This window comes from Schistocerca gregaria, chromosome 3 (assembly GCF_023897955.1).
Source record: "Schistocerca gregaria isolate iqSchGreg1 chromosome 3, iqSchGreg1.2, whole genome shotgun sequence".
NCBI lineage: Eukaryota > Metazoa > Arthropoda > Insecta > Orthoptera > Acrididae > Schistocerca > Schistocerca gregaria.
The window spans coordinates 767,612,754-767,640,568 of NC_064922.1; the positions used below are offsets into that span (position 1 = coordinate 767,612,754).

At 41.6% G+C, this 27,815-nt stretch overlaps 1 protein-coding gene across 4 annotated transcripts in view; it reads left to right on the top strand.

Moving 5' to 3' along the window:
* Positions 1-9,952, top strand: part of LOC126354015 (ATP-dependent translocase ABCB1-like) — a 243,714-nt gene extending 233,762 nt beyond the window's left edge. For all 4 annotated transcript variants that reach the window (XM_050003336.1, XM_050003337.1, XM_050003334.1 and 1 more), the window contains 3 exons: positions 2,980-3,186; positions 3,288-3,434; positions 8,947-9,952. In XM_050003336.1, coding sequence (XP_049859293.1) covers positions 2,980-3,186; positions 3,288-3,434; positions 8,947-9,141 — 549 coding nt within the window. In that variant the 3' untranslated portion in view covers positions 9,142-9,952. The remainder of the gene's footprint in view (positions 1-2,979; positions 3,187-3,287; positions 3,435-8,946) is intronic.
* The last annotated feature ends 17,863 nt before the right edge of the window (positions 9,953-27,815 follow it).

Below are 27,815 nucleotides of genomic sequence, written 5' to 3' on the forward strand. Positions count from 1 at the left end.
TTCAGAAAGATCTGCACAGGATCGACGCTTGGTGCAAGTACTGAAAGTTCACCTTCAACGTAAGCAGTTGTAATGTATTTTTTATAAATAGATGGAAAGACCTATTGTTGTGTGATTAAAAGAGCCCTGGATGATCAGTGGAAGGAGGCTACTCCATTACATATTCCTCAGCTCACGAAGATATAAGACGGGGAGACGGGGAGCGGCTGAAGCTCCAACCGAAAGCGCAAATCTCACATCATGTCAATCCAGGATTGAGATCAGGCCACCCAGGAATTTGGTCAAGCCCCCTCGTGACTGAGAAGTATTCCACAAACAGTTCTGACACAATTTGGTAATGATGAATTAGCATATATGTGATGTAGGTGCACGACCGGATGCACATTGAACAGGCAGTAGGTTCTTTGTAATGGGGAGCTTCATTGGAGAGCTGTAGGATTGTAATGCGAAAACAGTAAATGGTCCTGTAGTTTTGGGATAGCCCGACTGCTAACTCAACACTTTTGACTCAATAAGCCATGCGCAATAAAATATTCGTCATATACCAGGGTTGGAACTTATATAGTGTCAACTACGTATTTACTCACAGCCGATACCAAAGAGTTACGTGTTTGCACCTGTTACTGCCCTTCAAAGTATTCACCAGCGTTGTGTAGAACCCGTTGCCAGAGATGTGGAAGGCGTAGTATACCGTTAGCAGAGCCTATTCTGTTGATGGTGTGAATGGAATGGTCTAAAGTTATGGTGATTTTTGTGTACGACTGTGATGGTGTTATCCTAACGCATTACGTTCCTCCACAGCAGATGGTTAATGCACAGTGTTACTGTTCGTTTCTGGAGCGTCGCCTGCGACCAGCTTTGCGAAAGAATCGGCAACACTTCCCGCGTAACCCACCCATCATTTTACACGACAATGCGCGGACGCATACAGCGCAAGCTGTGGCTGCTCTGTTCGGTCGATGGGACTGGGAAGTACTGCACCATCCACCATACTCAGCGGACTTAAGTACTTATGACTTTTATTTGATTCCGAAGTTGAAGGAACCACTTCGTGGCATTTGCTTCAGAGCTGTTCCAGAGATTCGGCTGGCAATAGACCGTTCCATTCGCACCATCGCACCATCAACAGAACAGACTCTACTAACGGTATACTTCGCCTTCCACATAGCTGGCAACGGGTTCTACGTCTCGCTGGTGACTACTTTGAAGGCCAGTAACAGGTGCAAACATCTAACTCTCTTATATCGGTTGTGAATAAATAGTTGCCACTATTTAAGTTCCAGCCCTTGTATCTATCGTTGCACTTATGAAAAAGATTTGAAAAAGCTGCTCCATGATCAGAATGACATTTCACACTTACATATTTCTGGTTTAGCAAGTAGAAATAAAAACCGAAGAGGCATTGGACAACAATTAGTTTTGGCTTAGATTGTACCACATAAGTAATTCTGATAAACATTTATCAAGAATGAAGTTTTGGATGTATAAAAATTCCTTTCTAATTTAAAGTGGGAAAAAGCAGATGAAATACGAAATACATCAGTATCTGCAAGGTCCAAGTGGTATTAATTTGACTGGATAATTACGACACAGTATCTCTGACTGAAGAGGGTGTAAGTTAGGTTACAGCATGTGGTAACTGCAACTCTGCACTGATGTCGAGACTGTGACGACGGAGATCATTTCAGAATAGGGATAAAAATGAAATGGGGTTTTACATGAATATTACGTTTACCAGACAACACAGATTTTATGACTAAAAGCAAAGAAAATTTAAAACTCGAAAGTGAAATGGATAGTCTGTTTATTAATATATGATAATTAGGCTGGAAGTTAAGAGCGACAACAAGTAAATAATCAGTTGCTGAATGTGAATATCGTACAGTATTGGTACATACACAGCGCAGTACGTATCAACTGCAGATAAATTTGCGGTTCAATAGATACATAAAATTTAAAAATTTCGATTCTTCGTCCCATAGCTCACAAGATGATCCTGAGAGTAATGTAGCATTTCAACTTCATTGTGCAACTGTGTGTTGGTTCAGAAAAACTCTAAAACGTTTTGCCGAGGAAATGAACTTGGTTTAATAAATACTCATGTGTATTTGATCAGATTATACAGAAACATGATTATCGATTTTGTTCACTGATAGCTCTTTGGGTCATCCAGTGCCCAATGTATCTGTCAAGTAACAGAATACGTATTTCGATACGAAATTTTCATAATCACTTAAATTATGTTATTTACCAGACCGCACTTTTATTTCAGGGATGTTACTGTTGTACAAGAAAGTGAAACAGCAAGGTTCTTCTAAAGTATAAATTAAAAATTGACGACTTAACGTTTTCTTAATAACACCCGGTATAAAGTTAAGCTTTTAGGAGCTTAACGTCTGACAAAGAACTGATTGATATTTTTGGCGCCAATGTAGCAATAGTATCCATCTGTTAAGACGGAACTGCGCGACCACTACGGTCGCAGGTTCGAATCCTGCCTCGAGCATAGATGTTTGTGATGTCCTTAGGTTAGGTGGGTTTAAGTAGCTCTAAGTTCTAGGGGACTGATGACCTCAAATGTTAAGTCCCATAGTGCCCAGAGCCGTTTGAACCATTTTTTTTTTTTTTTTTTTTTTTTTTTTTTTTTTTTTTTTTTTTTTTTACAAACATCCACTTATAGTTATCAAGTAGGCTTCATTATGCACCCTCTACGCAGGAGCGAACTGAGTGTTCGATGAGAAATTCAAAAGAACAGCAAGATTGAAACTGGTCATCACCAACATCATTACCAGCCCAGTGCTGTCAGAGCACTGAAAACAAAAGATAATTTACTTGTACATTTTTATATAAATATCAGTAACTACTACGGAATTAAAACAGAGTTTCTAGTCTCACGCATGCACAGGTGGTGAATTATGAACAAAATCTGGCGTTGGAGACTGAAAATAAACTAATCCACGTGCATGGTATGTGTTTCAGGACCTTGACGGACGGGACGTATCCAAAGTTACGATGTCGGCTCTGAGGTCTCAGTTGGGTCTCGTACAGCAAGAACCCGTTCTCTTCGACAGAACCATCGCTGAAAACATTGCTTATGGGGATAACAGCCGGAACGTTCCCATGGACGAAATCATAGAAGTGGCGAAGAAAGCGAACATCCATAAATTTATATCAGCGTTACCACAGGTAGTTGCATTAGTCAGTATTCACTCTGTATGTCAGTATAATACATTAGTTCAGAAATATTTTGGGTGTTTTGAAAGAAACTTTAACTTACTTACTTTCAGGGTTACGACACACGCATGGGTGAGAAAGGAACTCAACTCAGTGGAGGCCAAAAGCAGCGCGTAGCGATCGCGAGGGCGTTGGTTCGAAACCCACGTGTCCTGCTACTAGATGAAGCTACTTCGGCACTGGATACAGAGAGCGAAAAGGTCAGTGTTGCTTATTTTATTTTGCTTCTCGAGATAAGTTAATTATTTTTCTGTATAGTTTTATGGTATTACGTTGCATTATTTGTACAAAATGTCAAAGCTAATGCATCATTTTGCATCCACTGCTGCATAAAATTCTCACTCTTCCACGCAATACAGCCGTCTTTTCTACAACTCAGTGTCGATCCTATAAGTTTTCCAACGTTCTCTACCCACTTCTGCCGTTGTCTATATTTTTTTATGTCCTGGAAACCAGCAAAGAACCATTTTAGTCTATTTGCTATCTATTCACCTGGTTACATGTCCTTTGGCTTCTTGTAAATCGCGCCCAGTGAAATTTGCGCCCAGAAAGTTGAAGAAAGATTCATTAATTCCCGTGTCCGAACTCCACAATTTGCTCGGCAGGTAGAAGAGCCAAGTTCTCTTCTTGTTTTACAGCACCGAGCGAGGTGGCGCAGTGGTTAGCACACTGGACTCGCATTCGGGAGGACGACGGTTCAATCCCGTCTCCGGCCATCCTGATTTAGGTTTTCCGTGATTTCCCTAAAATCGTTTCAGGCAAATGCCGGGATGGTTCCTTTGAAACGGGCACGGCCGATTTCCTTCCCAATCCTTCCCTAACCCGAGCTTGCGCTCCGTCTCTAATGACCTCGTTGTCGACGGGACGTTAAACACTAACCACCACCACAACCACCATGTTTTACAGCTGAGAGGTTCGAATTTTTTTTCCACTGGAAGTCATCATAATTTATTTTAGTTCTTCCAGAGGCAATCAAAAAATTTTTACTTATGACACGATATTCAGAAACTACAATGGAAAACACAAATACCAAATTCCAGACAATCGTTTGCTCTTAAAAAAAAAAAAAAATATTCAGAGGCATATGGTCCGTACCCGTTATCAGCAAATGCATATTAAGTGCCCATAAATAAGATGCGTTGTCATACTAACTGAAAGGCAAGGAGTATGCATTTATATAGGTGACATAACCTGTACATAGATTCTCCCACCAATCCTAGCATTCGATGCTCGTGTTCTCTATACATACCTTAAAACATGAAAACAATTAACTTCATAATAATAATAATTCTACGTATCATCGACGTTATTGCTAAGTGGAAGATATATGAGTGTCATGAAATTATTTGTTAACTTAGATTGCTTTAAAAGGACAGAGTGACTCACGTAATTTTAAAAAATAAGCTGAAAATGGATTGTGATATTACGACGCACTCCTCGAAGAAGCAAAGGCGGGATGTAAAAGATAGAACAACTAGAACCATTGCAACATTTGCATGTAAGAGGAAGTATCGTAGAGCGTTATGTCGATCCACTGGTGACGCTGTTCTTCCGGCAACATGATGACTTCGTTGCTGCTTTTTTGCATCGCATCGTCGAAGCGTATTGGACAATGTGATACACTTTTACAGGCGTGGGTATAAAGAGCGTTCCCAGTGGATGAGAACTCCTGGGGTGCAAGCTGACCTTAACTTTGCGAGTGGGCAGTTTCTAAGAAAACTGAGCGCATATTTCAGATTTTTGTATGGGCACAAATTTCATAGGACGCAGTTTTCATACATCCGTGTCCTCCCAACTAAATTTAATTTCCTTGGCATAATAATTATGTCTTCCACTCATCAGTTTCTTCGTTTTACTGTCTCTCGAGGAAATTACCAGCGTTTCGCCCTCCATTGCTTGCTGAATAAATCTCCCTTTTTGCATGTTTTGCGCTAAAAGATAAGCATTTTTCATAGAATCCAGATGTTCACTTTAGGAGAGTGGAGGTTCCTATTTATAACAATATAGATAGTGTTGCTTTTCTGGGCTGTATTCTATTCATCCGAGACTAATAAAAATATGCCATACTGCGGGATAAATTAAATATAATTATATGTTTTAGTCTCTGTTTACTGATGAAATTCTCTGACACGTTACATTAACACAATACCATCGTCAAAGAACTTACATGAATGCTTTACATTTGTACAGCAGTATCAACTCATCTTGACTGAGGATGTTCGACGTTTAGACAGGAACGTGTCAGTCGAAAACTAGTATACAAACCAAAAATATGTTTGACCTCAATACCGAAAACTGCCACAAGTGAAAATAAACGTCAGCAGAAGCAAAGACGTTCCAGCAGACATAGGTACCCAAAAGAACAGCTTCCGAGGTATTATTATTGGCAGCACTTACTTCAATACTATCAGGGTGTGCACAGAAAGAATCCGTGCTATCTGCGCAGGTGGAGGGGGGGGGGGGGGCAGCGCAGAAAATGTCGTCTTGTTACCTAACGAGCCAGCTCACAATGGCCCCTGAATGAACAAGATATTCTTTGCCCGCTTTCGGCACCCTCATCGGTGACGCGCTGAAATGACAGAATAGAGACATACGCCCTGCTGTCTTTCTCAAACGATTTTACGGAAACTAATCATTAAAAAAATGGGTTTTCTCGTTCCTTATAGGTCTACGTGTCATCATGTCGGACAGTGACTTACTTAAAGGAGAATATGACAATAATGAGTATTAGAAAGATGAAGCTGACATACAAAGCTATGCGTAACGTAAAAATCAAAGTTTTTTGATGAATTGTTTCTATAAAACAATGTGACAAAGACTACAGAGCTAACGAAGCGTGCTTAACACTCTATCCGCAATGGCACTGCTGCACCGTCACTAACAGCTAACAGTTTTATCTGTGTGCACCAGCAGACGCGTATAGCTGCGCTAGACAGCGAGGCGAGTCGACAAGCCGGCCGGTGTGACCGAGCGGTTCTAGAAGCTTCAGTCCGAAACCTTGCTGCTGCTGCGGTCGCAGGTTCGAATCCTGCCTCGGCCATGGATGTGCGTGCTGTCCTTAGTTTGGTTTAAGTAGTTCTAAGTCTAGGGGGACTGATGAACTCAGATGTTAAGTCCCATAGTGCTCAGAGCCATTTGAACCATTTGTGCGAGTCGACGCGCCGACTATCGGCTTCCCCTCTGTTCTCACACGTTCCACGGGAAGGCCTCAAAAACAGCGAACTGATTAGCCTCATATTTAGCGGGTCGCTTATGTACAACCTGAAACGAAAGACTAAGATATTTTCGCTTCATATCTCCTCTTCCCGTTTTGCGGAAACAACCCCCAAAGATCGGCTCAAAACTGGCGGGATTGATACGTTATTAAAAACTGAGCACTTGTCGTAATCATATATTGGGTCCACAATACGCATACTTCTCTAGAAATCGAGGTTGGTTGGATAATGTGGGGGAGGAGACCAAACAGCTACGTTATTGGTCCAGGGATCGAGGGAAAAAAGTTTTACGGCTGGCGCTTGTCAACCACATTGAGACAATTGCTGTTTACCGAAAACTCCGTTGGCATACAGACAACGACACGTAGCCGGGGAGCAAAATACGAGTACTTGCTTGTGTCCGATTGTCAAATGCATTTTGCAGTGTTTTCTCATATCAAAATTGTCACAAATAGGAGGAGTGGTAAGGTAAGCAATTCAATAAGGAATAATAATGAAGTAGACAAATATCTCAGACGACATGGATCTATAAAAAACTAATATTCTAAGCATCGCTAAATGAAAACATTTCCGAGCAGTACCGCTGCAAAATCGTCACAAGGGAGGACCACAGACAGTCGACCTCTCGATGCTTATTTACAGCGAAGTGATTATCACAATGCGCAGTATACAACGTAATAGCTTCCCTAAAAACAAATATTTTAAAATGTAGACCGATTTTGTTTTCTGCCAAATCTTCGATAGGAACGATGTGCGCTTTGTAGCATTCGTAAGATGTTCTTTGTACAGCATGTGTATTTCTTCGGAATGTTTCTGAGAAAATTATCATCCATATACCTGTTCAGAGGAAAGTGAGGACATGTAACAGAGTGATAGAGCCATTTCAAAGCAACCAGGATTAAAATTTTAACTCTTTACTAATCCAAGTTATTTGAGAAATTTATTTGCCTTTCTTGTTATCATTCCTTATTGATTTACTTACCTATTCCTAACGCTTTTAATATGAAAAAAAACAAAGGAAACCTACAGAATACGTTTTGGGAACCTAAGACAGGTTTTCATCAGCAGTCAGATGCGTTGGACGCAACGCCAGCGACGCTTTTGTTGACCAGCGTTTATCTTATAGGTACATGACAGGCAGTCATGAAAGATTCTTTCTTCGATTTCTAGGAAAATATGCATTCTAAGACGCCTATACATAATGAAAAATTGTCAGTTTTCAGGTATGTATCGATCCCGTCAGCTGTGTGCAATGAATTTTAGGGCGGTTATCACAAAACCGGAGATAGGGATGGGGAGGGGTGTGTGTACTGAGGCAAAATGTCGTAGTCTCCCATTTCAGGTTGCACACAAGCAACACGCCAAATAAAGGCCGAGTCGGTCAGAATCGTGTCTGACGCCCTTCCCCTTGTTACTACAAATTTATTTGAAATGTAAATTTTCCTATAAGTCATCATTGAGCTCAAATTTCACCTACAGTCTACGTTGACAAGATGCAACACCTTTTCAGCAGATGTCGTGTTACATTACCACCAAAATGTGCTGGTGCCCCATCATGCATCTAACACATTCCGCAAACAAGTGCCGCAGGTGTAATTTGAGCCCAACAAGATGGAGACTTAATCGAAATTTACATTTCAAATATGTACGTTTGTACTAACTACGACGATATTTGATACTTATGTCAGGAGCGCTTCGTAAGCGCACATTTACTATTTCGCTATTATGTCATAGACATAATGTTTGGAGACCTCTGTCTACTGGAACAATTTTGTTTCTATTATCGTATTCTTCTACCACGTCAATTTTCGTTATTAGTTATCATACAGCCTTCAACTGCAGATTCTTACTATCGAGTGGGTTAATTTTGACTATTCATTATATCTGTTTACAGAACGTTTTCCACATCCATCTCGAACTGTAATTTTGAGGACCTCGCCTATTCCTCCTTTGTAAACAAGCGTGACTATTTCTCCCCGTCAAAGATAGTAGTAATATCCTACTGCAGTTACGAAAGCAACTATTCGGACTACTTCAATGCTTCCAAAATATTTCACTATATACTTCAAGATCAACAATATTGAGGCCTATCTGTTTAGCCTGTTGCAGAGAAACTACGATAGGAGTCAATCTATTTTTCTATCTAAGGATACAGTCAAAAACAAATAAGAGCTAGGATATTGAAACGAGTGCAAAATGGCGGTCATAGCTAACACTAAACTTTTTTTTTTTAATTTGTATGGACAATGTTCCAAATGTCCGTACGGCCATTCAGGTTTCTGTTTCCCGTGATTGGCTTGTATCACTTAAGGCAAATGCTGAAATTTTTCCTCTGTGAGTGTACGGCCGGTTTCCTACCCTATCCTTGCCTAATCCGAGTTTGTGCTCTCTCTCTCTCTCTCTCTCTCTCTCTCTCTCTCTCTAATGATCTGTTGTTTATAGAATGTTAAGCCCTAATTTTCCTTCGTTAATTTTTGATTTCTTTTTCGTTCTTTAGATCGTGCAAGAAGCTCTGGATAAGGCGAAAGAGGGTCGAACTTGCATTACCATCGCACATCGATTGTCAACAATTCAAGATGCAGATCTTATATGTGTCATCAGCAACGGAAAAATAGCGGAAATTGGAAAACATGCCGAGCTTTTGGCAAAGCGAGGTATCTATCATAAACTGCATTGTCTCCAATCAACGTAACACTATCCTGAAAGTAGCTGCTGTTGAAATCTAGTCAAAACGGCCGACAACTGTAGTAGTTTTTTGCAGTATCTGTCCTGTTTCAAAATACTTCATTAAACCAAGGCAACATAAGTTCCTCCTGTAACATGGGACAGACAATTACAGAGTATTAAATATACAGTATATCTAGTTTTATCTCCTTGAATGATGAATAATATAAGAAACACAGCACATATCTCTGTTTACCTCCGTAATTGCTATTTACTCTGTACCGTATATTATGAAGACTGTATTGTGTCATGGCATTCAAAATGAGCGAAAGTATACAAATATTTTTCTGGGGCAAAATTGACAATAACAAGGGCCTGAGTAAATGAGTAAAGTTTACGATGTTCACTAATAAATTTAACAAAATGTGCCGTGAAAGAATTTATAGAAAGCAGGAAATAATTCAGAACAACATCAAATATTAGAATGAAACTACTCACTGCAGCTAAACACGTTTATCAATAAACTCTAGAAACTAGGGGCAAAAAAATTGCAGGAGAGAAACTGGAAAAGAAACTGCCCAATTTAGAAATCTAAATGTCATAGAGTCTCAGTCCATAGAAATGCTAGTCTGAGTTTAATATGTGTTACAGTATAAACATTATTCTTAGCAGAAGATATAAGGTGTTATATATAGTATACAGTGATCTTAATGTACATTTTAATTTATTTATTAAATAAATCTGACATAGTTAGTTGTATACATGTGATATTTTATACTGTATGTTTGTGTTTATATTGTTATATAAATTCATTATTTAATAAACACCATTTCTATGTATTTTTGTATCGCATTTTACTGTTTTCTTCCTGAGGTCCTTATTTTCTAATAATTTTTTACTATAGACTTTTTTGAAAATTCGCACTTTCTAGTGTGACTTGTAATCCAACATGCCAAAATAAAATATCTCCTAATGTTTAGGTGACATACCAACTGCTTGTGTAAAGTTGAGAATGAAATGCTTGTTACAAAATATTTACTTAATGTGCCATATATAGTTCATCATTTAAGTGTACTATATTCTTCCTCAACCCTTCAGATACAAAAACAAGAAGAAATGCAACTTTACAAAAAAATTTGTTTTTGAATTAGCAATGTGATAAATGTTTCTGTGGTCAAATCTCTCACCAAACCAGAAAACAGTAAATTCAATAAATATAATAAGTTTCAAATATTACTTACATTATAAGGCTGCAACAGTATTATCCATAATAATCCATGCAATTGTGGTTGTATTATTGCCTTAACATAAGTGAATGACAACAGAAATGCATAATTATGTATCATAAAATTTCCTGATAGATTAAAACTGTGTGCCACATTGGTACGTGAATAAGAAACCTTTCCTTTTGTGGGCAATGCTTTTGCCAAATAAACTACTCAGGCATGACTCACAGATTTCATTCTGCCAGTATCTCTCTCCTGTCTTCCTAGTGTGGAACACTGTTTTAATCTGGCAATAAAATTCAAAAGAGAGCACACTCTGCTGCAGACTGATAGGTTTCTCCAGGTCTTCTGTGCAATGTTGAACATAGAAGTTAATTGTGTAATGGTCTACACATTACTCTTCTCTATCATAATTTACTCTGCTAAAATATGTTGCAAAAACAGTCTGTACTTCTTCTTTAGATTTTTACAGAAAAGTTTGACTGTGGAATGTAAAAGTAGTTTAATGCAAATGTCCACATTAAAAAAGTTCTCATTTTTCTAGTATGCATGGAGCTTGTATTGTATTCGAAAAATAACATTTTGTTTAGTATGAAACAAGAGATCAAGCAGAAGTTAACAATGTAAGAGGATATGCAGTGGCTGTTTACAAAGGTGCAGCTGTTTTGTAACTATACACAATATCTTGATTTATAGTTCACTAAAAAAATTGTATAGAAGTAATTAAAAAAAAAGAGGACAATGGCAGTAGATTCCCACTATTTGTTATTGGTTGTTAGTGTACCATGCAGAAATAACCTACAATGGCTTCCTCATGATGGCTGTCATTCATTATGGAATTTATGAAACAGTTTGATAATGAATAAAGGATGAATCAGTTCACTATACAATGAAATCTGAAATTAGTCATGTACACCAGTTAGTCCATGATACTATGAAATATATATTTAATTTCTGTGATAATGGTAGTGTAGTGTATTAATGTCAGCATACTTGAGTACAATCCAGTATGACACAAATGTCATAGACAACTGCAGAATACAATAAATAATTAAGAAAAGAGCAGAGTTTTCCTAAAAACCAATGAAATGAAATTTCATAACCTTACACACAAGTCAGTGTACCTGGTCACTGCAAATCAAATATTATTTGCTTTTAATTTTCATCATTTATTTACTTCATTTACACCTCTCTTTATATTCAACCTATGTTTTCAGATATATACATTTCCAGACATTTATATAAAGTGAGAAACGTTGTACTTGAACAATGCCAAATGGACTATATATGTCATAATACTGGCCTCAAATTATAACTGAAAGTTTTATGATTGTCTGCCTGCTCCTTTAGTTATCTAATTTGTGTCAGATATAAAAATTATCACACCCTGAGTATGTGGGAGAAATAAAGGAAAAAGGTGTAGACTTAAAGCAGTGCTAAGAGAATTAGAGAAAAAGTTTCTGGGAACAACATACATTAGTGACACATTGTTTCTGTTAGAATTTTAATACCCTGTCAACAGAAAAATCATCAAAAAGGTATAAAACATACACTCGATGTGAAATATAAAGGTGATTTTTTCCACCATTTACAAACTCTAGGGATAGATGAAAGGATATGGATATTGATTAGAAGACATGGAACAAACAAGGTCTAATGAACTTATTACTGGAAATGCTAGACATCAGTTATTCAATCACACTTTGTTACAGAGACTGTGGTCTGATACACACTGTACCATGCAGCCACAGTTACAGTATAAATGGTTTCCTCCTAAAGGGTGGTACTGTTCCTTGTATGTCACACCATAGTGCTCTCTCCTGCCATAGTAATTGGTAATGTTGCATCTGATTCACTCCTCTTACTGACTCACCTTCTAGTGAATGTGATGCAGTGTTGTACACAATGGCTCCATATTTGAACAGTAAGCTTCCTGATATGGTGTTTACATATGGAAAGGCGAATGGAATGGGTGGCAGGCAGCAAGGTTGTATCAGGAGACTTATCCCTGCTGACAACAACCACAATATTCAATGTTTGGAACAGCGTTTCAATGTTTGTCTGAGAAATGGTCGGTTCAGGAAGCAGGAAATCATGAACGACGTGTCTGAAATGTTCAGACACAGGACTTGGAGGAAAATGCGATTAACATTGTGGAAGGTGACTGCCATGTCAGTACCAGGCAGTTGGCCTGTCAGTACAGGTAGTAAAGCCAGATGACCCTGTGGAACATTCTCCATGACAATTATTACTGCTTATACACTTACAGAACGTGCAGGGCTTACTAGCAACAGACTTTCCACATTGGAAGCAGCTTTGTCACTGGTTTCTTCACCAGGCAACCACGATTCCAAGATTTCTGCAAATGGCTATGAGCACTATGGGACTCAACTTCTGAGGTCATTAGTCCCCTAGAACTTAGAACTAGTTAAACCTAACTAACCTAAGGACATCACACACATCCATGCCCTAGGCAGGATTCGAACCTGTGACCGTAGCGGTCTCCAGGATTTGTGTTGTCCATCCTATTCACAAATGATGCCTTCTTCACATGGAGTGGTATCTTCAACTTTCATTAAGCCATCTGCTGGACAGTACACAGAACCCCCATGTTACAGAGACAACAAATCATCAGCATCAGTGCAGTCAGAATGTATGGGCCAGGATAACTGGAGACCATATTTTGGGACCAGTCGTCCATCCACATCACATAACATGCTGAAACTATCAGCTTTTCTTGTGGGTAACTTTACCTCCCCTGCTGTAAGAAGTGTCCTTGCTGATTCTAACAGTTATGTGGCTACTACATGATGGTGCTCCAGCCCACTTTGCTGTTCACATCCAGATGCATTTCAGTCGTGTCTTCCCTGTTCGATGAATTGGATGGACACCCGCCTGACTGCCAATGTGAATGTGTGAGACAAAACATGCTGCGGTGCATACACGCATGCTTTGAGGCACATGAAAACCATTTCCAACACATACCATAACTGTGGCTGCATGGCACAGCACATATCAGTCTCTCTGACAATGTATGACTGAATAAATGGTCTCTGGCATGGAAACGATGCATTTCCAGACATGAGTTCATTAGACCTTTTTTGTCCTGTATTCTTTCATTGATCAACAACTTGAGGTTGTTCATGGTGGAAAAAATCACCATGTATAGCCATTTAACTTTGTTATATTTTTACTCGAGTATTCAGAAATAAAAATGAGAAAAACATAGCATAAAAATAAAATTCGACTCTCAAACTGACTTAAAGGATTACATACAGCTTTATGCTGACTTGGGTTAAAAAAAGAAATAAAAATCATTACAGCTGTAAGTGGTTTAAGAAAAATCTATGAATTTTAACTGAGGACAACTAGTGAAAATCTAGTCCCATTGTCTTATTAATATAAACCTGAACTTACACCATTATCACTTTTTGCTCAATACACTATGACACACAATACATTACCTAACATGGAGCCATTTGAGGTGATATGCTGTTGACTTCCTCTGACGTTCAAATGAACTTATTAAGACAGTTGTAGGGCTATCTACTGTTTAACGTTGACTCCAAGCCATGGTGTAACTTGTCATTTTTCACAGTAACAAATTATTGCCAGAGATGTGATAAAGGAGAGAAAAAGATCATGGAGAAACTGGAGATTGGAAGACAGACTTTTGGATTTGTAGGCAGACACTTGCCCATTTAGTCTTATTAGTGACAGTTTAGTGTTTACATAATGCACAAAATGTCACCTAGGGTGCTCTTTTAGGAAGTGGAATTCAGATACAGTTCTAGCAGAATTTTATAAGTTGGCAGAACTTCTGTGTTTCATGAACAACAGCATCAGTGAAGTGGTTAATTACCAACTTAAACAGAATACACTTCAGAGGGAAATACAAAGTTCAAAACTGATACATATCCTGGACAGGAAGAGAGTGAGTTCATGGGCCTCATGACACTGAACCCCACCGGCCGGTGTGGCCGAGCAGTTCTAGGTGCTTCAGTCTGGAGCCGTGAGTCCACTACAGTTACAGGTTCGAGTCCTGCCTCGGGCATCAATGTGCGTTATGTGCTTAGGTTAGTTAGGTTTAAGTAGTTCTAATTGTAAATTCTGATGACCTCAGATGTTAAGTCCCATAGTTCTCCGAGGCATTTGAACCATTTTGATCACTGAACCACAAATAGACAAAAGTCTTTCAGTAAAAGTGTGTATATTTTTACACAGCAACTTTCAGAGAATAAAGGAGCCTATCCACAAACAGTCCAGAAAAGGAATTCTGGGAAATTACAAGCTACTTTTCAGTTTGTTGCACAGTTAAAACAGCTTGCATCCTGACTGCAATTGGAGAATATTAAAGTCAGGTTCAAGTGCTCATTCCCAGGCTGACCATACCTGCTATCCAACAAAATGGTATGAGAGCTCACAGGCAGGATGGGTAAACCACAAGAAGTTGTGCATGCTGTGACAGAAAAAGAAAGGGCCCTCACCCCGATTGACTTCCAGAAAGTAGGTGGAAACAATTTAAGAAACTGGGTAAATTCTGATGTTGTCAAAATTGTGAGAATTTTTTGTTGTTATAGTTGTTAAATCAGTTCCATGACACAAGTACTTCTCAAATGTTCTGTTGAAGAATTTCAAAAGCTGTAGTTCTCTGGAGTGCATTTTCTTGAAAGTTATGCTAAAGCAATATACTCCCTGAAGTAAGCAAATTATTATAATTATTATAAAACTTGTTATTGTTATTATAACTGCAGGCATGTGAACCATGGACACTGCCGAGTAGGGATGGTTTGCATGATTCAGTGACATATATAACTGTATTGTAGATGTAGCTGTAACTGAGGAGCATCTGTCGAAGCCATGTTTCCTGAAGCATGGCAACAGCCTGGATGATTGTTGAAGGCCTGAAAATATCATGGTAAACTGAAACTTCCAATATCCATACACTAAGTGTGTCACAACCAAAGTCCAGAAGTGACATGCAAAATTAAAATGCTGAGGGGAAAAGCAAAAGTTAAAGTCCTGAAAGGATGTACAAATGTTTAAAGACTGGTGTATTGCCGATGAAAAACTAAGAAAAATATTACAAAGTCCAATTGCTGGTCATGGTGTCTGAGACCATATCTCTTCTGTGTAGAAGTTACAAATGGTGGAGGTCCATAGTTGGTAGTTATAGTTGGTAGCTCCTGGAACTGAAGGTCAATGTGAATGGCAGTGTTGCCATAGTGACAGCTCCAGAGTGACCCACAGATGGAAAAAAGGTCCAAGAGGCCAGTGACCTCTCGTGCCCCATCACCTCTACTGTGGCACAGTGCAGAAGTTTGGAAACAACTGCAGGAAACCAATGCTGGCAACTTCTAGTGAAGACAAGAGCCTACACTTGACCATGGAGAGAGAAGTGGTGGCGACTGGCGTACTGAGAGGAAGGGAGCGCTGGTGGGACGGATGATGGATAATGGCGATTTATGTGGTCACCCAAGGAGCATTTTGCCAGTGTTGAACTGTCCTGGGGAGTGGAATGGTAAGAAGCCAGAAAGAGTATAAAAGCCTTGTTCAAAGGGTGATGCCAGTGGAGCTTGAAGACTGAGATTTTAGTGTATGAATGAAGTGGTTCACTAGACCACTATAAGTAGGGTGGAAGGACGCAGTATCTGTCAATCCTTGCCATTTGCTTCAAGAAAGCGGAGAATCCCATGGAAGCAAATTGAGAGCTGTTACCCGCAACAATAATTTATGGAGTCTATCAATTGAAAAAACACAGGAGAGTATTTTAATGGCCTTCTCTGAGGATGTGGTGGATGTGACGAGACATAGGGGAAAGCACTGCCAGCATTTGTGATCATAGGGATGAGTACTCGAGGAAGATACCCGCAAAATTCAGGTGTTGCCAGGGCAAGGGAGCAGAAGTGTCAGGCCAAGGGAGAAAAAACGACATTGAGGAGTGGCCTGTTTGTTCTGGCAGGTGGGGCAGAAAGTAACAATGTGGGCTTATCATCACGTCCATGCCCTGCCAGTGGACATGTTGGCAGGCCAGGCATTTGATGAGCACAATGCCCCAGTGCCCAACGTTCCCACGTTGATGCATTGCTGGAGGAGCGCTGGGCATGGCATGGCTGTCATCCTCTTGGAGCAGGAGAACATCACTGAAGACGGAGAGTTCGTTTCAGTGACGTCAGTAGGCCTGGACGTCTGGTTTCTCTGCTGATTGTGGTCTGGCAGTCGATCACATTGCATCAGGCAGTACCTCACAGTGCAATTGGTCCTCAACAGTGTGGCACACAGTGAGGTTAGTGGCCAATGGAAGGTTGGCCATAACTGCCTTGGCAACGCATCTAGGTGGAAGGAGACTTTGGAACCTGTGTTAAAGACAGGGTCCTGGCTGAGAGGCTGTTGTAAGAGGTGGGAGACCAGGATTAGGTGCCGGCCGCGGTGGTCTCGCGGTTCTAGGCGCGCAGTCCTGAACCGTGCGAGTGCTACGGTCGCAGGTTCGAATCCTGCCTCGGGCATGGATGTGTGTGATGTCCTTAGGTTAGTTAGGTTTAAGTAGTTCTAAGTTCTAGAGGACTGATGACCACAGCAGTTGAGTCCCATAGTGCTCAGAGCCATTTGAACCATATGAAGCAGCATTAGGGTGTCGGACACAGAGCCTACCACTGACGTCAGACGCTGTTTTGATCAGATTATTTACTGACCCTTCGATAAGATGGAGTAAGGGTCTGTGGTGTAAGAACAGCATAAATGGCTGCTGTAAACATACACTCCTGGAAATTGAAATAAGAACACCGTGAATTCATTGTCCCAGGAAGGGGAAACTTTATTGACACATTCCTGGGGTCAGATACATCACATGATCACACTGACAGAACCACAGGCACATAGACACAGGCAACAGAGCATGCACAATGTGGGCACTAGTACAGTGTATATACACCTTTCGCAGCAATGCAGGCTGCTATTCACCCATGGACACGATCGTAGAGATGCTTGATGTAGTCCTGTGGAACGGCTTGCCATGCCATTTCCACCTGGCGCCTCAGTTGGACCAGCGTTCGTGCTGGACGTGCAGACCGCGTGAGACGACGCTTCATCCAGTCCCAAACATGCTCAATGGGGGACAGATCCGGAGATCTTGCTGGCCAGGGTAGTTGACTTACACCTTCTAGAGCACGTTGGGTGGCACGGGATACATGTGGACGGGCATTGTCATGTTGGAATAGCAAGTTCCCTTACCGGTCTAGGAATGGTAGAACGATGGGTTCGATGACGGTTTGGATGTACCGTGCACTATTCAGTGTCCCCTCGACGATCACCAGAGGTGTACGGCCAGTGTAGGAGATCGCTCCCCACACCGTGATGCCGGGTGTTGGCCCTGTGTGCCTCGGTCGTATGCAGTCCCGATTGTAGCGCTCACCTGCACGGCGCCAAACACGCATACGACCATCATTGGCACCAAGGCAGAAGCAACTCTCATCACTGAAGACGATACGTCTCCATTCGTCCCTCCATTCACGCCTCTCGCGACACCACTGGAGGCAGGCTGCACGATGTTGGGGCGTGAGCGGAAGACGGCCTAACGGTATGTGGGACCGTATCCCAGCTTCTTGGAGACGGTTGCGAATGGTCCTCGCCGATACCCCAGGAGCAACAGTGTCCCTAATTTGCTGGGAAGTGGCGGTGCGGTCCCCTACGGCACTGCGTAGGATCCTACGGTCTTGGTGTGCATCCGTGCGTCGCTGCGGTCCGGTCCCAGGTCGATGGGCACGTGCACCTTCCGCCGACCACTGGCGACAACATCGATGTACTGTGGAGACCTCACGCCCTACGTGTTGAGCAATTCGGCGGTATGTCCACCCGGCCTCCCGCATGCCCACTATACGCCCTCACTCAAAGTCCGTCAACTGCACATACGGTTCACGTCCACACTGTCGCGGCATGCTACCAGTGTTAAAGACTGTGATGGAGCTCCGTATGCCACGGCAAACTGGCTGACACTGACGGCGGCGGTGCACGAATGCTGCGCAGCTAGCGCCATTCGACGGCCAACACCGCGGTTCCTGGTGTGTCCGCTGTGCCGTGCGTGTGATCATTGCTTGTACAGCCCTCTCGCAGTGTCCGGAGCAAGTATGGTGGGTCTGACACACCGGTGTCAATGTGTTCTTTTTTCCATTTCCAGGAGTGTAGTTTATGAAATTTTGTAGGCAAAATATGATTGCTAATGCTTTTCTTCTATCTGATTGTAGCTACACTACACAGAGGAGAGAGTCTTAGACACAAATGGTATTGATTGCTCCACTCCATCATTCATATGTGAAAGGACTGCCCTCCAACCCATAGTCCAATAGCATTAGAGGTTTCATGGAGTCTTATGCCATGAGACATGTGGGGTGGCGGGGTCGGTTTATCATTTGCCTAGGCTTATTGCCAGCTAAACTTTTTACACAAGAGGTCCTGTAAGAGTTCTTCAATGGCTGCTGGGTATAGAATAAATTTGTGGTAGTAACTGAGCTAACCTAAATCTGATTTCAGCAAGTTGGTGTTGATGGGGGTCAGAAGTTTTGTTCCTCCTCAGTACACAGTGGTGTACAGCGGATGCCTGATACACTAAAAATGTGACTGAAGAATTTCACTTTATGAACAAAAAACAGCACTTGTCTTTTTATTGCATTTGAGGTTGACCTGTTGGAAGACCATGAACAGTGTGTGCTCTTTGTTAGTCCTGTGTGTTTTTGCGAGTGATGAGAATGTCATCTAAACAGTTCACCACACCTGGCACTCTATGGGTGAGGTGCTCGAGATAGTGCTGAAACAGGGCCACAACACTGGTGATACCAAATGGAAGTCTACTGTACCAAAATAGTTCAAAAAGAGTATTGATCACTAAGAGGCATCTGGAGCCCTCATCCAACAGATCCTGAATATACGTATCATGGAGGTCAGTCTTGGCAACACTTTATCACCCATGAAGTGGGTCATCATGTCTTCTTTCTTCGGATTAGGATAAGCATCTATGATAATTTGGGCAGTAATGGTTGTCTTAAAGTCCCCACACATTCGTAATGCAGTGTTAGATTTTACTACAATGACAATGGGTGTAGCCCACTAGCTTTTGGAAACAGGAGTGACAATATCTTCACCCTGCAACCGCTGTAGCTCCAATTGAAGCCTGCCTATGAGCACAAAGGCAACATTTCTGGCTTTGAAGAACTGTGGTGTTGCTGATAGGAGAAGAGCAACGTGTGCCTCGAAATCTTTTTGACACCTGAGGAAGTTTGTGTGAACTCTCGTCTGAGCCAGCCAGGAGTGGCCGAGCGGTTCTAGGCGCTACAGTCTGGAAGCGCGTGACCGCTATGGTCACAGGTTCGAATCCTGCCTCGTGCATGGATGTGTGTGATGTCCTTAGGTTAGTTAGGTTTAAGTAGTTCTAAGTTCTAGAGGACTGATGACCTGAGTAGTTAAGTCCCATAGTTCTCAGAGCCATTTGAACCATTTTTGAACTCTCATCTGAATTTGGGAAACAGGTCTATTAGGTAGTGGCTGTCGCCCAGCAACTTGACAGTGGGGGTGGACTGATAGATTTCTAAACCAAGAGCGTTGAACAGATCCAGGCTCAAAAGACTGGTAGCTCCATGAGTCTTGACAACCAAAATCCTGGATGTGAGGGCAGTTGAATACTACTGAAGTTGGACTATAAACTATGCAGCAGAGTGTCAAAAGCCTGAAGTGGACGGAACCCACCACAATAATAAGTTTGTCAGTCTGTGATGGTTGCGGAGCACCCTGTGTCTACCTGCAGCTTGATGGGCACATATTGGATGGCTACCATGAGTGATAGAGATTCCTCTGAGTTGGGAAGCCCAGATGGGACATAGGATACGTCTGGGAACAGGTCTGCACTGTCGTCTATCCCTGCCTCCATACATGCACAGTTGACATTCATTTTGGGTGCTATTTGGTCGTACGTCCGGATTTCCCACTGGAGGCATGCTTAGGGCATCAGTAGTGGCACAGGTCCCTCTGGTGAATAATAAAATACTGATTGCTGGAAGGTAGCTGTTGATGGCGGTGTCTGGTCGCTGTGTCTTTGCCTGCATTGCTGCATTGTGTGAGTCCGACCTGGGGGGGGGGGGGGGGGCGTGACTAGGACTGAAGACAGCATGTTGGTTAGTCGATTAACACTTGTGTTGGGTGCTGCAGGATGGGTGACAATCTGAGAGACTCATTAAAAGCTTCAATAATATGGAGACCTGTTTCTAAGGAAGGGTCCTTCAATTTAAGGAGATCTGTCCACACTTCTCCGTTGGGGGGATGCATGAGAATTGTGTTCCAGACCAAGGAAGTCGCCCGTGCGCCTGCTACGGTCGCAGGTTTGAATCCTACCTCGGGCATGGATGTGTGTGATGTCCTTAGATTAGTTAGGTTTAAGTAGTTCTAACTTCTAGGGCACTAATGACCACAGTAGTTGAGTCCCATAGTACTCAGAGCCATTTGAACCATTTTTGAACCAAGGAAGTCGCATGTCGTTATTTACACTGAGGATTGCTACGCTGGAAATGGCAGTCACGAGATTAACCCTGGAGATGGGTGATCCATTCACAGTAAGACTGTCCATTAAGTTTATGGCAGCTGAAAAACTTGTGATGGGCAGCTGCCACCTCCACCTGGTAGTCAAAGTATTCTAACAAACTTCACTTCAAGTTGTGACAGGGCAGAGCGTGTGATTCAAATTACAGGTTAAGTTGTTGCAGAAGATGGTAAATGTCTGGACCCATATCTGCCACAGAGAAGGCGCGCTGCTGGGTATGACCTGTGATGCCACGGGCTAGGAAGTGCGGTTCCATGCTTTTCATTTAGTTCACCCATCGCTCAAGCTTAGTGTTGAACTATTGGAATAGCGGGGGCGCCGTCCAGAAGCCCTTGACTGTGGAGTCGATCCAGAAGTAGTTGGAGAGCTTCGGAGGCGAGTGGAAATGGTCACCAGCCACTAAATCAAAGAGTTCGTGGGTACACTGCATCTGCTGGAACAGTAATGACACCTCGGCAGAGATTTCCACCAGTTTAGTCATGTCAGAAGCAACGTGACAGTCATTATACTTGAAAGTGGAAGAACACACGTCAAAACAGTTGTCTACGAGGGTTGGAGCGCACATATGAGACAATGACTCGAAAGAAAATACCTCATTTCCTCCTGTCAAGTCCGCCGAATAAGGTGCAGGAAAAATACCGACGTGTTAAATGAATATAAATTTTGCAACACACATGAACAATCTTCTCCGTGGAATTCCCCATTTTATGCGAAGCACTTCTTGAATAATGAAAGGACAATAATAATATTTGAAAGCTGAAGGCCTGAAAATGTCACAGTAAACAGAAAGTGTCAGTATCATCTATACACCAATCATGCCACAATCGAGTCCTTAGGAGAGGCACAAAAGTTTAAGCTCGACATATTGCAAATGCAAAACGAAGATGAATATTATAATGTACAGCTGATTGTCACAGTGTTAGAGGACACGCCTTTGCAATGTAGAGGCCACAACTGGTGTAGGTCTGCAGCTACCAGCTGCTGGATGCGAAAGTCACTGTGGACGATGTAGTCGTAGTAGCGGCAGCTCCAGAGTGAGATCCTAGTTATGGGAACGCTTTCCCAATTGGCGCCGGGCCCAGAAAACTCACTCGGAGTGAACTGCTGAAGCGTAGCCCAGGCGCCAGTCTAATCAGGAGTCCGAATGTCAGGATACTACAGGTACTACTTTTGGTCACAAGGCCCGCAGAGGAGAAAATATTCGCAGGACCAGTTACCTCTGGGGCCACTTCAGTTACCGCATGGTGGAGGGTGGCTGTCCCTTCTCTGTCGTCTGAAGAGCTGTCCACTGCAAGATCTGTGTGTTGGTTACTGGCTGTGTAGGCGGAAGTCCTCGACGCAGCTGTTCTGAACACAATTTTCGAAAACTGATTTGAGCAACAAGTTCCACAACGCATACGTACTAGAAATATTTTCGACCATGTAGTTACAAAGAGGTTACTAAGGTTACGAAATCCACCAGGAACGCTTAAAGACTTCTTATCCTGGAAAGAGCAGGTATACAATTGTTAGCTTCGTACTTAGACAATGAATTGGGCATCATTTAGTTCCTATGTGATGGACGCAGAGGAACTATGGTAAACTATAAATTGGTCGGAAATTGCGCTCTGCAGAAATATGTGCCAATTAATAGGATTAAGGCTGGTGAAGACCCACCGTGATTCACTAACAAATTCGGGAAATGCTCAGGCAACGTTGGATCAGAAAAGAACATAGAAATGTCTTCCAGGATCCAGATCCTCCCAAGTCAGTATATTTGTCATCCCTCTTGACATTTTCTCGTAAATTATCGATCTGCTTCATCGCAGAGTACGTATTACGTTAATGCCACTACCGCTGGTTCAGCTGAGCTCAGCATTCCAGACTCACTGCTGCCGACTGACAACGCTTTCAGTACTAGTGACTGTTTTTGTTTGGCCTGAACACTTGGAGTAGTAGTCGAGTCTGAGCGGTCCTAGAAAGGCAGTAAAATTCAGACGATGCGCACAATGGCATTGCTCGCACGTACTTGCGAATTTTCGTATCGTTTTCTGTTTACTTTAAGGCTTCAGTGTGAAACGATTAATGTTGTATCGTGGTATGTGGAATATCACTCTAACCGAGGGTGTGAAATGAGTAATGATTTCGGTAGTAAACCTTTCGGTTTGAGACCTACTAGCAATCCCTCTACTTAATCGAATCCATCATTCGCTTCCTCAAACTGTCAGTAAATGAAGTAAAAATATCATTAACTTCTTCTAGTGGAGACAGGCATCATCGTCGTAATAGAGCTCATCTAGTGGCTATGTCTTTTAGGGAGACCGGTGGTGAGGACATGGCACCCTGTAACAATCTTCTCCTCCCGAGCACGATTGCCAGCGTAAAAGTATGGTGAGTGAATTGGAAATATCAGTAGTGCCTCGATTCTTCAAGCAACGTTGGACAGTTATTTATAAATTACGTATGCGGTATGCATAGCTGAAAAACACTGGTGACTCAAACCAAGAATGGTGATTCAATTAATGGAAAGGACAGTGTCGATTAGAGCAGTGTTGCTACTGATCTCATTAATGAATTGGGCTTAAGTTGAACATGCGATCGAAAATGAAAAAATAAATTTTGACGTAAACGTTGAACCGCGTGAGGCAGGGATTGATAGTAATTGTGTTGATCCGTAAGATACTGTTTTTTTTACAAAAAATTAAGCGCAGATAATCGAAAAAGGTTACTCCAAAGTTAAAGGAAAATAATCATAAAACAGCTGCAAACAATCAAAAATTGGTTTGACATGAACAAAAAACTTGACGGTACGAAGCAAGAACTGAGGGCGGATTTGAACAGAAGACTTGACGATCGTGGACAAAACAGGAACAAACAACTTGATGCATAAAGGCAACAGACATTCGTAATCAGATGCAGGGTCACTTTAACAAATCTGAGAAGGAATGTACAGAATCGCTCGAAGAGCGGCAATCTGAGTTCGTGAGCAGGGTTAAGATACATTGTCAACAGACAGAAGCAGATGTAATTAAAATACAGATCCAAGTAAACTCACAGCAGGAAACAAGCTCTTCTGGACAGTGCAGTGACGAATAACAAGGTAGATAGTGGTAAAGGTGTGTGCAAAAAAATTTAAAAAATCGGTTATTAAAGTAATAGCAAGTGTGCAACAACAATACTCCCATTTGGAATAAAAAAAATCAGGAACTGGAAGAAACAGTGAGAAAATAAGATGGTACGACCGTAATCCGACAAGAAATTACTTCAGTGCCAGAAAATCATAGTGCGGATATCATTGTTAGTAACATGGTCAGTCAAGGAAAATTTTTTGAGTTTGCCCCACAGAAGCAGTTGCATCCAGTAGTTTCGCACTGACTCAGAATAAGCCCGAAAAAATTAATATTTGTCGACTTCGAGGAGGCTTTTCTCAGCCAATATTGGTCACGAGTGAAAGCATGAAGCATCAGAAAAAATTACTCATATTTTCAATGCATATTTAATGATCGCCAATAGGGGTCAATGCGTAACTTTCTTCAGAAGTCCGTGTGACAATTTCATTTTAGCCAGTAGATCGTTAAGATTATCGGGCTGCCTGTGCTTCTTGGCTGTAGGTATTTGCCTGCAAGTGTCCTTGAAGATTTTCTGGCAGTGACGAGTGATGTGACGAAATGCGTAAAAGACCTTCATATCCGTGCACAGCTTTTCATTTGTGTGTTTTTATGCTGGAGACCCGCGTTTAAATGTTGACATGTGTAATAATTTTAAAAATTCAGAATCACTGGGAACAAAATAGTTACTGCCAATGATAAAGCAATAATTTCGATAAAGCATTTACTATAGAAAGTAAGAAGTCAGTTTTCTGTAGGTTTGATAACTCTCACGAGCTGCTACTTGTTGTTGATCTTTAGAAGAGACTGGCAATGAAGGGAGATTCTGATAAGCGGAAAAAGGCACAAGAACAGTTTCAGTGACGCGAACACCGTGGCACGATAATTTTCGGCGCTCTCCGTGGAGTTAGCAAAACGATGATCGATCGCGATAAAATTATGCGTGGAAACATGATCACTCGACAAATTACGAAGTTCAATGATGATCGTTTTCAAAATGACGAGAGGAGGCTAAATGAATTTGATAGACGGAACCAGAGGGCGGTACAAGATAGAAGACTTCGGAATCATTCACCGCCCCGATATATGGATGACTTACACCGACAAAACGAGCGAAAGCCGGTAAACTTAATTTCAGACGATAACCACTTCGGAACAAGCAAAGAGTTTAATGGGTGAGCTCTGAGAACTCAAATGATTACATGCAATAACGAAGATATTAAGCCTGAACTGCTGAAAGAAGTTGTACAAACTATAGATGACGCTTTAATTCCGGCGATTGAAAGTAGTGTAAATGATCGAAAACTGCAACAGTTTTAGATTCTAGAAGCGATGGTACAGCGATCTCCGAGAATTTATATGAAAAGCTTAACCAAACAGAAAGAGGTATCTGTTTTCCCAGTGAATAGTGTGCATATAGTTAAGCCTACCACAATTGCTCTTAGAAGTCGTGCTGTTACTGGGCAGCCATTCATTTAGGTGCAAGATACTTTGATATGACTGTGTTGATTATTGATTCTTTGACTGCAGATTTAATTTTTGGTAATGATTGGCTGACAGAAGGAAGATGTAGGAAGAGGATGTTTAAGTACTTGTGATAAGAATGAGGAAGTAGAGTTTAATTTCGTCGGAGAAGAGAAAAGAAGTGTGTGCTGGGTTGTAAGCTAGGTTTAATAAGAAGATAAGTGATGGAATATAAGCACCCACAGGCTGGCCAGAAACAGTCTGAAAAGCTTGCAAGAGTGTTGCAAGGTAGGCTGTGCTGGGACATAATCGATATGTCAAGCCGTTTCTGAGATTGAAATCAGCTAATCAGGCCGTTGCGCGCGCTAATTCAAGCAGTCCGCTAGAGACGCTGTCGCAAAACGTGTTCTTTGAATGGTTTCCTAAAACCGAACGTGAGAGCTGTACAAAAATTGGACATGGAGCTGTGGTACGGATCAAACCCAAGAAAAAGGCTCTGCAGTCTTGCGTTCTATCATCTACGCTACGAGAGCAACTGATACTAACTGGAAATTGAATTTGCGTTTGCAGGAGCCTGACGGGCTAATTTCAATGCTAACTAACTTGGAAACGACGCAACACAACGATTTTTTTGCTTAACACTTATTCGTCAGTACAGTCTATCCTGCAACATTCTTACAAGGTTTCCAGACTCTTTCTGACCAGCCTATCTAAAGGATAATGTGGCCACTGCGAAAGGAGAAGAAATTTGTGGAGTCCATTCAAAAGTTCAGGAAAATATCGATTATTTGAGTAATTTGTGCACACCATATAGGGACGAATTGCAAGAAGTTGTACGTATGCACGCCGAAGTATTTTCAAATAAACCTCGATTATTAAAGGGATGTCAATGTAAAATTCAGGTACGACAGCATGAACCGTTCAGAGTGAAATCGTATTCAGTAGTGCTAGCTAGAAGAGAAGGAGCTTAAACTTACGATAGAAAACGACGTAACTGAGGATCAGACACCGTATATTTCAATCCAATATGTCCGGTTATTAAAAAGGACTGAGCAGTCAGTCTTAGTTTGGATGATCGAGCTATCAATCACTTTATTCTGCCTTACCAGGCTCAACCAGAGAATATAGAAGAAATTTTGCAGACGTTCGCTGGTACTTCATATCTCAGTAGTTTTGGTATGATAAGTAGTCATTGGCAGTTGGAGCTGGAGGAGGAAAGCCAAAAGTTCACTGGGTTCTTGAAGAACGCCAGTCGTTTTATTTCCAACGGATTGAGTTCAGTTTTAGCATTTCACTAGTAGCACTCGTTCGAGCTTTGGATGAGTACTTGAGGATGAACTTATGGGAAAATTAACAGTGTACGTCGTGGGAAGAGAGCAGAGACACTCTACACACAGTTTTCATCACATTTAAATCGGTTGCAGTCACACTGAGTCCGAAGTCGGAATTCGCAAGGAAAAAATATCATTCTTGGAACATGTCATCTCGTCAACGGGCACTGAGCCAGATGCAAAGAAATTAGTAGTTCAAAACTTTTCGGTACCAACTTGTAAAAAGTAACTTAAATCATTTCTCGGCTTTTGTGGATACTGCCAGGTCTTCTTAAAGGACATTACTTGTTTTTGCCTCCTTTGTTGCAATTAATTAAGAAGAATTCAGTTTAGACACGGAGGACTTCTCAACAGGAAGTATTTGATGATATCAAGAAGCAGCCCTTAGATGCTCTACTATTGTGCCCATCAGATTTTAATAACCAACTGCCTTGAAACTGATATCCCAGAACTGGACTTAGAGCGCATTCATATGAGTCAATGAAAATCGCCAGGAGCAATACCGCACGGTCGCGTCCATAAGCCGTCCTTCGTCACCAGCTGAAAGGGAATACACCGTGAGCAAGCGCAAGCTGAGCGCAAAGCACTTCCGATTGTTTGGGGCTTTAACTGGTTTGGCTATATTCTGCTCGGACGACACATTATCGTACAGACGGAACATAAGGCATTATCCTACTTCCCTCAGTTTAGTTAATATGTAACCGTCCTTCTAGACGGGCCCTCGCCCTTCAAGAAGTCGATTTTGAACTACAATACTCTTCTTAAGTTCCTGAAAAAACAAATATTGTGCCTAATACTTCGACACACCTTGTGCAACATTTAAAAGGTATCTGCACCGAGACCTCAACTGTAAACGAGATCAAGATTATTTTTATGAGAGGAGTCGATGAAGAGTCCAAAATTCACATATTTCTATATAATATCAAAACAAATCATAAAGCAAATGAAGTACTAAAAGTGACCAAACCAATGTTTCAAGGTGCATCGAAGATTAAAATTCAGCAATATCACCA